This window comes from Eptesicus fuscus, chromosome 4 (assembly GCF_027574615.1).
Source record: "Eptesicus fuscus isolate TK198812 chromosome 4, DD_ASM_mEF_20220401, whole genome shotgun sequence".
Taxonomy (NCBI): domain Eukaryota; kingdom Metazoa; phylum Chordata; class Mammalia; order Chiroptera; family Vespertilionidae; genus Eptesicus; species Eptesicus fuscus.
Window position 1 is genome coordinate 65,723,111 of NC_072476.1, and position 15,413 is coordinate 65,738,523.

The following is a 15,413-nucleotide window of genomic DNA, read 5'->3' on the forward strand; positions in this document are numbered from 1 at the left end:
GTGTATAGGGGGAATATATCTATTTTTACAAAATTAATATTCTATAGTTAAAAAAATTCAATCCAACACAAAAAATTTATTCTGGAGTCACAAGCTAATATGAAATTATGATAATTTTGTGTGTCAAGTCCAGATAATTGGTCAAACATTGCTATGGATATTTCTGTGAAGGTGTTTCTTTTTATTCTTCATGTGGGTGAACCTCCTCCATTCAGTTGAAGACCTTAACAGAAAAAAACACACAAAAATTTCCCTGGAAGAGGGAATTCTTCCAACAAATGCTTCGGACTAAACTGCAGCTCTTCAGTGACCCCACCAGATTTTGGACCTGTCACAATAAGCTAATTCCTTAAAATAAATCTATGCACATCAGGTTGCTTACTACTTTGGAGAATCCCAACACAAAAACTGAACATTTGTCTGCCCTCCATCACTCCATATACTTACACAGTAAGACCAGCCTACTGAAGCCGTATGGGAATGGGGCAATCCACTGCTCCTGCCTCAGAACAGGTTTTTCTCATTCATGTACAGCAGGTCCCTGAACGTTTTTGTTATGAGAAAATACTCTGGGCCAGCACCAGTGTGATTTGCACCTTCTTCCCATTTCTGTGTTTTTCCTGGGTAGTACTCTGATTTTCTCCCTCATCCCAAAGATGTGCATGGTAACTGGCATGTCTCAGTTGTGCCAGTGGGACAGTGTGAGTGTGTGCTGGGATGGAATTCCTTGCACCCTTGAGCTGCCCAAATCAGCTCCAGCCACAAGCAATTCTGAACTGGAATAAGCAGGTTGGAAAATAATTATCTTACATGTTTTTATTAATCTTCCTTACCAGTTAACTGCCACACATCCAAAACGAAAACCATCCCCACATGCCACAACACCTTGAATTTAATTAAAATCAATTTGCAATGAATATCATAAAAATAAATATATTACAATTCGGGTGTTCTTAAATATTTTCAGTTGAAAAAAATGATTTTAAAGCATCTATATACACTTATGGTGTACAAAGGATTAAATGTATGTACAGCTCACAATTTAAATTTTAATATTAGAAGTGTTTTGAGTCTTTGTAAGTTTGTTGTTTTTTTTTTACCAGAAATATGCCATTGGAACTCATTTAATGATTTTGGTTTCGTTTCAAGTCACTGCTTAAAGTCGCAGATCCAACCTATAGGCAATATTCAGTGAAGACTTACTGTATAATTTCAAATTAACTTAGGAAGACAAATTTAATAAATCAGATGTTTTCTACCTACACCTTGCTGTCCAATACTAAGTTAACTTTTGACTCTTGATGTATTTTAAACCAGAAAACACCATTCATTTAGATTAGAACTTGCCAGAGAGTAAAATGTTTTTATATAGCTCGTTGCTTCTCAAAATAAAGAGGTAAGCTCTATCCCCAGAGACAACTAAAATTTGTAATTTTAAGGGCAAAGATTTGAACCAAGAATTCAGAATTATTTTATGAAGCATAAATTTACTTGTTTCTTTTCCCAAAGGTAGAAAGCCTTGATGTTCTTGATGTTCCATTGAAAAACTCAACGAACACAGGATGACAGCTGTTTCATCAATGGATAATAAAAAACAAAGAAACAAAACAAAAAACACATTGTAACATTGGAATTCCTACATGTCCCTAGTGTTAGACTGATTTGTTAGAACCTTACATTTTTTATTTTTGTTTGTTTTTCTGTGAGGACCTATCTTAGACCTTTTAATAACCACCAGGCAACTATTTAAATAATGGATGCAATTTAATCTAAATGACTGTCCCACCATTCCCTGTACATCACATTTTGTATTTCAGAGAAGAGGCATTAAGGATTCATGCCATAAGTTTATTTACAAACACATCTAGTATGTTGAGTTCAACATATTGATCCATTTTTCAAGGAGACTGCACCTCTTAAAATGCTCCTCTTCATATCTGTGAATAAAAACAAAAAACTAAGTGAAAAATCCCATTCACGTAACAGAAATTGTGTAATTTCATCAGTGTATTGTCTGTCCATCAGTTTATGACTGGTACATCAGAAAGCGTTTACAGTATCATGACTTCATTCATACTGATTTGCTTCATCATATGCACCAAAATCGTTCCATATTAATGGCTTGGACAAATAATTTCCCCTCTAAACTATGACAAAGTCTTTATTTTCCAAGTATATTTTGGAATTTTATTCCAATTATTCTACAGAGCTTCCTATAGTGTCATTTGTGAGGGAAATTCTGGTTAAAATAAGCTAAATAAATCTTTTTTTTTTTCTCACGCAGGAATCTGCTAACCTCCCAGAACACAAGACTCCTCTGGGCATATATTAAAATATATTGCCCTCAAGATAGACGAATAATCAATTTACTAGAACTTTCCTGATTAGAAAGTGTTACCTCTGGCTAAAAATCCTGATCCACCATCACTAGCTATGAAATATCGGGCAACTTAACTCTTTTAATGTCTCCAATCAGGTTAATATCAATCATCTACTTCAAGGCCTGCTAGGGAGCCACATGAGGTTATTAATATAAAGCATACCCAACCAACAGTAGTACTAAATAAACCTTTGCTTTCAGGTAAAGAAACACTTGTTGCAAGTTTTACCACTGTCTCCACCCACGCCACATACACACTCAACTTCAGGAATCAGCCCTACACACAAAAACATATCTGTAATATATAAATACATATTTTTTGAGGAAGGGGTGGAGAACAACAGGAAGAAATAAAAGGGAAAGTGTTGCTTTGGGAAGATTAGAAATCCATTAGTTAATTACCTGTATCATGGATTAAACATCCTTATTTTTTAAGCAGTTGGTGTCGTACTATAAAAAAAGGTGCAGCAAATCCTGATCCAAAGTACAAAGTCATCATGGCTAGTAATCGCCACTTGTTTTCCACTGAAAATGGCAAATTCTGTTGGGAAAAGACAACAGGCAACAAGAAGAGCTTCAAATCATCTGATTTTATAGATCAACAATAAGTACACAGACAGAGGACAGACTTTTTTTCTATTTTACATAATCTATCACTGCACCCTTTTAAAACATTACCTTTCCAACCCTATGACCTCCATCATACATAACACTAGAAAGTAAAAAAATAAATAAAAAAAATAAAGTCTGGCTTTGTTGAGCAGTCGTCTTAAGAACTCAGGTGTAAAATAGTGAACTTTCTCTTTAATTTTAGAAAATAAAAAATACTCTCCAAACGCAGTTTTAGGAACAGCATTGTTCTAGTTTACTATGTGTTAAAAACCAGGCACTGACTAAGGAAGGCACGTGTGACTGTAACTGTACTACGAAGTTTGACTTTTTCCTAGCCAAGCAGCAGCACCCTCAAACCCGCGTCTCAGGCCTGCACACCGGAGCCCCGCGAAAGCTCGGAGGCGGTTACTGCTCACCACCCGGTTTAGGCTGTTCACACTCGAGGCTAACCCAACCTCAACCGAGGAGGGCTATAATTTAGCAACTAGTTAGAGAGGATTCGACCCACAACGACAGGCCCTCCTGCTGTCTTCGTTAATTTCCACCGACCTCCACTCCGAGCCCGGTGACCTCTAGTTCGGCTTTGGCGCACCCAGGGCCCCGAGCTTTCCCCCGGGTCCGCGGGGGAACTGGAATGTGAGGCGGTGTCCCAGGCTAAATTCCGGGCTTACCGTCTCCCTTTCCACGGCCCACAGGCGGCCCCGAGTTCGGCGAGCAGCGGGCCAGCGTCCGCTCTCCCCCACCCCCAACGAGCCCGGCCCTTCCACACTGACCTTCCCTGGGCCCTCCTCATAGTGGCTCCTACGGACCACAGAGGTTGTGAACCTCCGAACGCTTTGGCCCAACATTTCCCTGCTGGAAGCCCAGCGAAGGTGCAGAAAACGAAGCCGGAGAAATGGCGGTACCACACCAGCCGTTTGTTTCACGACCTTGTTCCCTTCCTTCAAGGACCGAAAGGGGAGATGGGAAATGGGGCAGAGCTCTCCGAAATCGCGTGAAGTGGCGAGCGCCGGGTTTTGTGGGAATTGTAGTTCTAACCATTGGACTCCATGTCGAACCCGAAGGGTTATGGGAAATGTAGTCCTGTGCCAGTCTCAAGAAAGACCGGAACCCACATTGCCTCCTATGAGTAGAGATTGATTGGTTCAGACCCGAGTTCTTGACAAGTGTCTTGGCGTCTTGTTTTCCAGAAGGATTATTATTATTATTATGATTATTATTATTATTATTATTTAATATATTTTATTGATTTTTTACAGAGAGAAAGAGAGAGGGATAGAGAGTTAGAAACATCGATGAGAGAGGAACATCGATCAGCTGCCTCTTGCACACCCCCTACTGGGGATGTGCCCGCAACCAAGGTACATACCCTTGACCAGAATCGAACCTGGGACCCTTGAGTCCACAGGCCGACGCTCTATCCACTGAGCCAAACCGGTTTCGGCTATTTTTATTATTATTTTTGATCCTCACCTGAGGATATTTTTTCCATTGATTTTTAGAGAATGGAAAGGAGGGGTAAGGGGGAGAGAGAACATCTCCTTGAGAGATACACATCGGTTAGTTGCCTCCTGAATGTGCCCCAATCAGAGCCAGAGACTGACCTGCAACTGAGGTATGAGATAAGAATGTACCTGCCCTTGACCAGGAATGGAACTCATGACCCTTCCATAGGTCAGCGGGCCTACACTCTATACCCTGAGCCAAACCGGTCAGGGCTCCAGAAAGATTTTTACTAAATTAAATGAAGCAGTTTCACCACATGCACTCCAGCTTATGAAACAGGAAAATAAACTTCTCCCTTCCCTTTTGTTATGACTGTATAGTACTAGGTGCTTGTGCTTTGCTGGACTCTACCAGAACTGAGAGAGATGTGTGCTAAGATCTTATCTAAGGAAACAAAGCATAAATGCAAGTAACCAGTACAAAGGCCGTTGGAGAGAAAACTGAGTAGAGTGTTAGGGAAAGGATTCCTGAAGATATAGGGAACTGGGTAGAACAGAAGTATCGACGGAGGGCAGAGAAAACTCAAGGCCAGTGTGAGTATGGCGTGTTTCGAGTGTGGAAGAGAAAAGCAGCCTCTGATACCCAGAGCTAACCCGGACAAGGAATGAGTGTTCTCCTGCTGAGGGTAAACAATTTCACAGAACATCAATATCAGGCAAAATCACTGTGTTGGCGATGGATCAAAAAAAGAGTAAAATCATGGTATTATTATATCTGAACATAGATAAAACATGAACATAAAGTCACAAAAATGACCAAACATCACCGTGATCCAGTCTAATATGATGACTTCTGCATCCGATTACCAATTACCACCTTAACCTTGGACTAATCCTTCTTCTTCCATAAGGAAGATTTAGTAAGACAGCCAAAGTCACGGAAAACAAGTCCAAATTCTGTAAGTCCTAATACCTTGCTGAGTTGCCCACGCTTCCTAATGGTATTCAGTTTATTTTACTGCAATGAATAATAAACCCAGTTTGTTCAATTATTGGTGTGTCCTGGTGGCTGTTGGGTAGTGGGAAGTAACCAGTGATAAATGAGGCTTGAGAAATGGTATGTTAGATTGTGGAGGGCCCTGGTAATCTAAGTTTTATACTCTTCATCTTGGTCCTCGTGGGCCCTGTGGCAAATTAAAGATAGTTGCAAATGTTTTTATTAAGAGATGGGGTCTTTGCCTTCTCTCATTGAATCTGGATAGACTCTCTGTGACTATTTTGACAGAGAGAATTTGGCATTAGTGATGCTGTGCCAGTGTTCTTCACAGGGCTTATGTTATTGGCAGTTTCCTTTGATGTCTTGCCCTTGGAACTCTGAGCCTTCATATGAGAAGACTGACTAGTCTGATGGAAAGACCATAAAAAATTCACCAAAAGGAGGTGGATGTTGGCTGAGGTGTCAGGCATGTGAGTAAAGCTATCTAGGACCCTCCAACCCAGCCCAGCTGCAGCTGAACAGTACTGAGTGACCCCAGGCAATGCTGTGTAGAGAAGAGTTGCCCAGTTTAGCCCTGCTCAAAATGCTGATGTACAGATTTATGAGATACAAAAAAATGATTATTCTCTAAAGCCATTAAACTTAGGGCAGTAATAAATAACTGAAGCAGACACCTAGAAATAATGTTGCTTTATTTAGGAGCCTTTTGTCTGCCAAGGGCCATTTGAATATTTACAGCATCATTGCCTTAATGTAATCCTATATAATAAAAGCCTAATATGCAAATTAGGCTTCCAGTGGTCGTTCGACCGGGAGACCAGGAGTTTGACCACTCGCTATGGAGTGTGCTCACCACCAAGGGGCAGTGTGGAACATGGAGGGCATCAGCAACATGGCGCTGGCAGCAGACAGTAGTGGAGGCGCTGCTGGCCCCAATGGACCCCGATGAGAATGGGACCACGTCGGGATGGTAGAGCAAGTGATCAGGCAGAAACAGGCCAAGATGGGTGGGAGTGGGGGCCCAGTTGTCTGCTGATCACCCTGCAGATGGCAACCAGCAGTGGCAGTGGGGGGTGGGGCTGCTACCTGGCTCCCAGGCACTGAGGGAGTGGGCGGTGGGGGTGGGGTCTGGCCCCAATCGATTGCCCCACAGGCGGGATGGTGGAGCAGGTGAGGGGGCGGCGCCAGGCCAAGGCAGGGTGCCAGGCAGGGCTGCAGGACTGCGAGGCTGGAAGCGCAAGCTGGGGCCCGATCTCCACAGGCCACCCCGAGGGACCCCACCCGTGCACGAATTCATGCACTGGGCCTCCAGTTCACTTAATATGACTTTATGTTGCTATGAAATTTCGAGTCCCACCTGTGGGTGCCTTGGCAGGGCCAGACTAAATGTTTCTCAGGCCTTATGTGGCCTATGGGCCCGAGGTTCCCCACCCCTGACTTAGGAAATCATTTGCCATGAGAATAGTTTCTCACTATCAACCTATGTAATTAGTATTTTCACTGTGTCATTTAAAATATTTATCATAAAAAGAATGTTTTTGTCAAAGGGCCAAATTGAGCACAAAGAAAAATTTTATATGAGTTTTCATATTGATTTTCTTAATTGTTAATTAGTAACCAATTAATAAATTAGCTAACTAACTGACATGCCCTGAGTTTAAGGGTTTTATGCTAATATTGATCTCTCAAATTCACTGTGGAGGAAAAAAGAAATGTAAAGAAATCTGTTAATATTCCATTTTTGAATAGGCATTGTGGTAAATTAAATATGGCTATAATTTCTTTGTAACTCTTCCAAATGAAAGTTGGGTTCGTACTTCCTCTTCACCTTAGTGGCCTGCTCGGCCAACAGAATGCTGTGGAGTGACGTACTGAAACTTCCGAGGCTGGTTTATAAAAAGCATTGCCATTTCCATGCAGGCAACTGGAAGTTTTCTTAGGAGAAGTCAGCCACCATGTAGGAAGTCTAACTACCCTGAGACAACCTGGACGATGAAGAAGCCCAGGCTAGCCATGTGGAGAAGCCACATGGGTGGTGTAGGAAGAGGGAAGTAAAGGTAAGAGGAAGGGAGAAATAACGCCATGTGCCTGACCAGCCCCGGCTCTTTCTGCCGTCCCTCTCAGACCAGGCATCAGATTTATGAGTAAAGACGCCTTTAGGTGATTCCAGCCACAGTCAAGGTTCGCCTACACTTACATGAGGCGTGGTCAACAAGAACTGCCCAGCGGAACCCATAGGCCTCCAGAACTGTAAGAGAAAATGCTGTTTTAAGCTGCTAAATGTTGGGGTAGTTTGTTATATAGGAATAGAATCCTGGAACAGGCATCATACACAATTTTTGATACACATAGCCTAACAATCTAAATTCAGTCATGATAGCTACCAAGAAAAATATGAATTATTCTAGAGAAACTTTTGATTCAGTATAATACTCTTTTTCTATAAAATGAATGAATATTAAGAGAAATGAGACATTTTATGGATTGGTACAAAATCAAAACATATTTAGGGACATGAGATTTACTCCAAAGTTATATTTTAGAAATAAAATCCAATTATTTTAAGTAGTGAGTGGGGCATATATCATAGAGTAAACACTGCACTTTCCAGACCCACATGAGTCTTTGGAGACTGAAATTACATTATATAGAACAGTATATCTAAAACTTAAAGTGCAGTATTTGTCATTTATTTCAACAGCTACTATATTAGATTTTTAAGAAGTAGGTTGGAGTTTATTTAAAAACAAATTGTTCGGTGTAGAAATTATATATCTCTATCCTACATTGAAAAACTGAAGTTAATAAGTTTCTTAAGGTTTTAAGTTTTTAGAATATCCTGCTACTGTAGAGTTAAAGTCAGAACTCCATGTTAACTTTTATTTGGAATTTTACATTTGTAGAAGAAAAAAACAAAAACACATTTCAGGAAAGGAGGAAATGTGAATCCACTGAGGCAGTTAGGGTTGGAAAGTATTCTGCCAGCTTTCAGAATGATTTAGTGATGACCAACTGGAAGAAACATTTTGCAAAAAAAAGTGCTCACCTGATTAAGCTGTATATTTTACTTTTCACTTTGTTTCATTAGTTTCAAATACCTTTTTTTCTTTAAAAGCATTTCATGTTTCTAATTCCAACTTTATTGCTTAATTTCAATGTAAGTTTAAGGATCATTCACTTTTTTTTAGATTAACTCATAGTATAATTATTTCATAGTATGATTATTTGCCATTGGAAATTGCCAAGCAGAGGCAAATATATTTTTACAAGATAAATACAGAAACTAAAATTTCTCAATTTGAAAATCAATGATTCATGTTATATTTATGTTATATCTCAATAATGACATAACTTGCAAAGAAACCTCTGAACAGATTTCTTTAAATTCACTATAGCATTTCCTGCTTCTTATATAACTGGAATACTAAATGGTTAAGTAGTTTACTAGTAATTTATTTACTTTAGGGAAATATATAGTTTAGTTGAGAAAGGGGACTTGGAAAATGAATTTGAGCATCATTCTAAAAATAAATCCTCTATTATTAGAGTAGAAGTAAGAAAAAACAAGAGATATTTGAGAGTATCATATGCATTACATATGATGGTTATAAAGAACTGTGCAAATATGCCCAGCTGGCGTGGCTCATTGGTTGAGCGACAACTTATGAACCAGGAAATCATGGTTTGAATCTCCCTCAGGGCACAAGCCCGGGTTGCGGGCTCGATCTCCAGTGAGAAATGTGCAGGAGGCAGCCTATCCATGATTCTCTCTCATCATTGATGTTTCTATCTCTCTCTCTCCCCCCTTCCTCTCTGAAATCAATAAAAATATGTAAAAAAAAAAAAAAAAGAATTGTGCAAATAAGAACTCTCTGGAAATCTTGATTTATAACCAGGCCCATTATTGCTGAGCAATGCATATAAAACTGCTACTATATTTCTACCATTCAGATGAGATTGCAGAAATCCAATAAAAGGCACTTTGTTCCTCCAGACAACGGTCTGGCAATAACCTGGTTAACACAGTCCATCAAGATGTGTTTGCTTATGCTATAACAGTTTTTGTATTCTACTTTTTAGTTTGTATTTATTAAGAAAAATGGGATTTACTTGAGAATAACATTTACACACTTTGAGTAAATTATTACTGAATTCATCAAATAGTTCTTTTAGACATTTCAACTAATTATACAATTATTACACAAGAGGGTTCAGGTTAATTTTCAGTTCTCTTTATAGTCTTCAATTAAGCTATACCCTTACTGAACAGTATTCTAAAACTGTATCATTATCCCTGAGTTGTGCTCAGGACCTTCTTACCACTTTGTATTAAAGGATTTTATAAATAACAGACGTATGAAACTCATTGCTAGGTTTACTGTGGAGATTTTTTTTTTCCTTTGAGGATGTGTTTCAATATATTTCACCGTATCATTTTTATGAGGACCTACAGGAGAAATTTGCATCTGGTCTTAGAACTAGAATAAACATGTTTCTCCGGGATAGCTGATTTGCTTTTGTCTTATGAACACTGTGAATAACAAACTTCATTGTGATTTTTCTTTTGATACTGGTTTCTAGAAAGCTTAGAGACAAAGGTATGACCTACCTTCAGTGGAGATAACAAATGTATTTTGTGTACTTCACTCCTGGCTCCATCTTTTTTTTCTAAATTTATTTACCTTTGCTTCACTTTTCTCCCCAATTTTAAATTTACTTTATCTTGTTAAATAATATGAATCTTTCTTCTGTACCTCAAATGTTTTCTGGAACTACATTAGCATGCAAATAAACGAATAAATCATAAATTTTGCTGACATGGAAGGTTGTTGTAGTGTTACACTTGTGTGTGTTACATGCTGCTGAGTCAGTTCCAACTTCTGGCGACTCTGTGAATGAGTGATGTCCACAATGTCCTGTCCTCAGCATCCCTGCTCTTGCCTGTGCCTTTCTTTATGGAGTCAAACATCTCGTATTCAGTCTTCTTCTTTTCCTGCTGCCTTCTATTTTTCCCGGCATTATTGCCCTTTCCAAAGAAACTCACCTTCTCATGATGTGCTAGAAGTAGGACTGACGCTTCTGTATTGTCATTTTTGCCTCTAGCAATGTTTCAGGCTTAATTTGCCCTGAGACCCACTTGTTCTTTCATATTAGTCAGAAAGGTATTTTCAACTTGAAAATACAAGAAAATATGATATGTTTCAATTGAGTTTTAACAAAATGTAATGGTTTCTGGCAATATTAAATAATTATTATCCCTTTTAAGAAATTACGATCTATATACATAAAAGCCTAATATGCAAAGTGTTCCCTCGGGAGTTCAACCAACTGGGTGTTCGATCACTTGCTATGATGTGTGCTGACCACCAGGGGGGTGGTGCGGAATGAAGGAAGGGCCCCCGACACCAGATGGCAACCAAGGAAGGGAGGCCCCGGCTGGCAGCCAGCAGCTGCTAGGGACCCTACCCATGCATGAATTTTATGCCCTGGGCCTCTAGTACAAATATAATTTTAATGAGAAACTTAAGCACCCATGCTAAAATTTTAAAATTTTAGGAGTGTGTGTGTGTGTGTGTGTGTGTGTATGTGTGCGCTAGTGATACTATTTGTGAATGCAGTACATAATGTTAGATATAATCTAATGATATGCAATGTTACTAAAGAGCCAGCTAAGATTATAAATAATGTAAGAAAAATTTGGATATGCCAGAAAAAATATAGAAAATTTATAATCAATTTTTAATAAAATGCTATATCGCATATATAAGAATATGTAGTATATGAAATTTTAGTTATAGTATACAAGATGACTTTAAAAAAATAATGGAATGATCATCAAAGATTAAAAAGAAACCAAAGTGAAGTATAGGATTTAGATAAAATCTTTTCCTTGTGAAAAATACAAATAACTAAAACAAACAAATAAATTGTGATGCAAGTCTTAATGCTAAGAATATTTTGAATTTTAAAAATAAAATTTAAAAAATCAACAAATTTAAAAATTACTTTGAGAGAGGAAGTATTGAAAAACAGCAAATTTTTCTTGAATAGTGTTTGATACTTTATTAATAGCTAGCTAATTTAAAAATGGAAGTATATAGGAAGTTTCCAGTGTTATCTAAAATTTTTAGCAGTGCATAAATTTTCTATGAATAACAGTTGGCCTATAAAAGACCAAAGCTACAGTTTCTAAGTTCATTGATTTTCAGTTGATTTAAAAAAAAAAAAGGTTGTTGCTTAAAATTGTTTGTGCCACAGATTTTATTGATAAATTCTAGGTGTTTTGATTACTTGAAAATCAGATGGGCTGACAAGTGCTTCAGTATGAAGGGAAAAAAGAGCCTAAAATCTTATTAGCTTATTTAGCCTAATATTTTGTTTATATAAAACAAACATTTATTTTCCATAAGGATGAGGTAGCTTTTTTAAAAGGAAGAAATGGATTAAGTAATTTAAATATGAAGGGACAAAAGAAAAATCTTCCCAATTGCATGCCTTTAAAAAATCAATCCTATTATATTTGTAAACCTGCACTAGTTTTAGGCAGCTCATTGAGAACAGAAAGGTAATTATAGGCTCTTTTGAGCTTGTTCTTTTGCAGCCAGTGGGTAGAAAAGAATGTTTTGGAAGATGTTCAACATTTAATTACCTTAATTCTGATTTTTCCTAAAGAATGTCAATATTTTTAACCGATTAAATTCAACTGCTTACTTCATATTGTGTAGTACATGGAACATGTCAGAGCTAATAAAAATGTAAATTAAGGAAGGAAAATGATAATATTTCCCAAGCATTCTTTCTCTTTTACTAGCATATTTAAAAAAAAAAGCCTCATCTGCTATGTCTGTGAATATTCTTGTCTATGTATGCATAAATAGTACGAGAAATCATAAAGAATGATGGATGTTCTTAATGTATTTTAATTACAACTATGTGTAACTTTGAACTATAAAATAATTTAGAGAGATTAAGCAGAAAATTAGCCAAAGTATTAGTAAGAAAGCAGATTTTTTGCGGTAGGAACATGTTCTACCTGCTAGCAATGTACATTTCCGTTTTCCTTACTGATCACTATATTCTGTTTTCTAAGGATAAAATAAATACAGATGCAGAGGTAAAAGCTACAGCCAAAAGAACTCTCTAGTGAGACCACGTGCCCTCCCAGCATGTAGCCTGTCTGATAAGGACCCCCAGGTACTTTGTGGGAGCACATGAGTATGGTTCTTAAAACTCAGGATCTGCATGGATTTCATGACTTTATTCTGGAGTACATCTAACCTTCCACGAGCATAATGAAATGGTTGTTTACACCACTAAATTTGGGGATGTTCTTTATGCATCGACATATAACTGGAACATAATTTGGTACCTGGAAATGAGGTGCTGCCATTGTTTAGGGGAGCAGGCAGTGGGCTGTCTTTCCTTGTGTGTCTCTGTTGCCACATGGCATTCTCCCTGTGGGTCAGTGTCCAGATTCTCTTCCTCTTTTAGGGACACCAGTCATATTAAGCCTATCTTCATGGTCTCATCTTAACTTGATTACATCTGTAAAAACCTTATTTCCAAATAAGGTCATATGCACAGATACCAGGTGTTACAACTTCACCAGATGTGTTTTGGGAGGCCCAATGTCACTCAGAGACGGAGAGGGGATATGGCCAGGGCACCACCAGCATTGACTGCAAGACCATTCTAAGTTCCATTTCCTCATGCATTTGGTGTTTAAATATATTAAATTATTGGCAGACTGAATAATGTTCAGGTCCCAATTGTTATGTGTGTGTTGTTGTTTGTTTCTTTCCCCCACATTCTTCTTGCCTAAACTATGTCTCTTGCCCTCTCTGCTTGTGAAAGTATCTTCATCTTTAAAATGAACACTTATATCTTGAGGGCATCTTCCTTGGCCCTCCCAGTCTCACTATTCCAAGCAAATCACTACCTTCCAGAGGCACTTACTTATTAACTCATTCAAAAAGTTTAATGCCTGTTACATGGCACAATGCTAGATATTAGATATGGTGCTTGGTTATTAGGAATATGGACCTTGGTTCTAAGATGGGTTAGAGTCTAGTAGAGGACACAGAATATCAATAGTTATAACAAAGTTCAATAAATAATAAAGTAGTCATAGCATGCTATGGTCACTGAGAAGAAGAAACACCAAGCCCAGGCATCGGCAGAGAAGGAAGGACACTAGTCAGGAAAATTTTGACACAAGAAAGATCAATATTTTAAATGTAAAAAAATAAAAGTTCTAAATCAGTCTTAGAGAGCAACTACTTTTGACTCTATAACTGTTTTCTACTAGTTATTTAACTGTTTGCTAATTCATTCATTGAATCTTTCATTCATTAAACTTGACAGTTATTTCTGGAATGAGGCACTGAGTTAAGTTCTGTCAGACAGATGTCTGAGCTGTTTTAAAACAAACATTAAGTATAGATAATGGAACAAAACATACTTACAGTTTTCAAAGTTAATGTAGCTACTTATTATTTGGAACTGTTGATCAAGCTGTATTTATCTATAATTGATTAGTTTCCTTGAAAAAGTTTTGTTAATATGTGATTTGTATATCTCAAAACAGTCCTTCAATATCTTTAAGATAATTTTTCTAAACAGACATTTTAGACCGCCTGCAATTAGAGTTACAAGTGATGATTGTATGCAATGGTGATTTTCTTGTCTTACTGTCAATAGGCTGCTCATTATTTTTTTTTAAAGTGTGTCAACAATTATTCCTGTGTAGAATGCTGCCCTTTTCCAGAAGCTGAAAAAATATTCTACTTCCTACTGACAATGCAGTAAATAACAAACTTCAAGACTGACATAATAAAAACCCAAACTGAATTCTGATGGATTGGTTTTAATATAATAAATGATAAAATGGCAATTTTTGGAAAAAATTGCTTTACTTTTATACTTGTCCATCAAAATAGATTCTGAGAGACAGTGAAAATGCTGTTTGATGACAGATAATAGTAGATTAGAGTGGGGTGTTCACAATGTAAATAAAGATAAAGGAAAAAGAAAATGATATATAGAAGATAAAACTGGAAGTTCTTGGAGACTGGTAAACTTTGGTTCAATTTTGGGTATGTTCAAATTGAGAAGTTCTTGAGATGTCCAAATAGGGATATTGCCCAACTGTGGATATAAAACTCAGAGAGGAATTCTGAGATAGAATTAATTAAAAACATTATCCATTAACAATTAATTTGAGGCCATGGACTTGGAAATGATCACTTAAGCATGAAAAAAAAAATTGAAAGAGAGGTTTTAGCAAGAAGCATACCATAGCTTATAATGTATTATAGTTTTTCATTCACTTAAAAAATGACTATAGAGTAAGTTTGGGTATATAGAAAGTGACAAGATAATAACTGTTGGAGTTGTTCTTTTTATTCTTTATCCCATGTGACACATTTCTCTTTCAGATTGTGATGAGACAATGTGTTTGAAAGCACACAGCAATAGATTTTGTCACTCCTGTCACTCTACTTTTAATAATACATTTCAGCAATAGCAAAGTCTTGCATGATGTATAAAGTCAATATTCAGTACAATAATGCTATATTTGATTATGATGATGGAAGTTTGATATAAATATGTTTTTCTTATTTAAAAAAAGTTTTTTTATAGCTATGAAATTCATTTAGTGCTTTGCTGTTGTCTGGAAATATCACATCCATTTTTTTTCCTTAGCTGCTTTTGCAATGCTTTAACTTTAATGGTTAAGGTTGCAGTAAATAACAGTGTTTATTTGTATCCTAAACAAGTAGAATTTTAAAGATTGTTTGAGTAAACATATAAATCTAAAGTGAAAAACTAAATAACAAAATGTCTATCATACTTGGATTGGGAAAAGGAATATGTGCATATGGACAGTATGCTAGCTTTAAGACACTTATAATAGGACACACAATATTCATTTGCCATAGAAGTTATATAAATTGTCATCTTCTTATTAGTCTAACTA

General features: G+C 37.2%; 1 protein-coding gene and 1 non-coding gene across 2 annotated transcripts; both read right to left on the minus strand.

Moving 5' to 3' along the window:
* Nucleotides 1–1,834: 1,834 nt before the first annotated feature.
* Nucleotides 1,835–3,961, minus strand: LOC103305247 (cytochrome c oxidase subunit 7C, mitochondrial). Its single transcript, XM_008162009.3, has 3 exons — nt 3,766–3,961; nt 2,783–2,921; nt 1,835–1,937 (listed from the first exon to the last, which is right to left on the minus strand). Exons 1-2 carry the CDS (start codon nt 3,838–3,840, stop codon nt 2,805–2,807), a joined length of 192 nt encoding a protein of 63 aa, XP_008160231.1. The 5' UTR covers nt 3,841–3,961; the 3' UTR covers nt 1,835–1,937; nt 2,783–2,804.
* On the minus strand, nt 2,037–2,099 carry LOC114230209 (small nucleolar RNA Z39). The gene has a single exon (XR_003616068.1). It is a non-coding gene; the product is annotated as a small nucleolar RNA Z39 (small nucleolar RNA).
* Nucleotides 3,962–15,413: the final 11,452 nt, after the last annotated feature.

Excerpts from the sequence above, each read along its gene's own strand:
- LOC103305247 (XM_008162009.3), bottom strand. The coding sequence starts at position 3,840 with ATGTTGGGCCAAAGCGTTCGGAGGTTCACAACCTCTGTGGTCCGTAGG. Across the intron at positions 2,922-3,765 it reads ATGAGGAGGGCCCAGGGAAG|AATTTGCCATTTTCAGTGGA; the intron begins GTCAGTGTGGAA and ends TTTTCCCAACAG.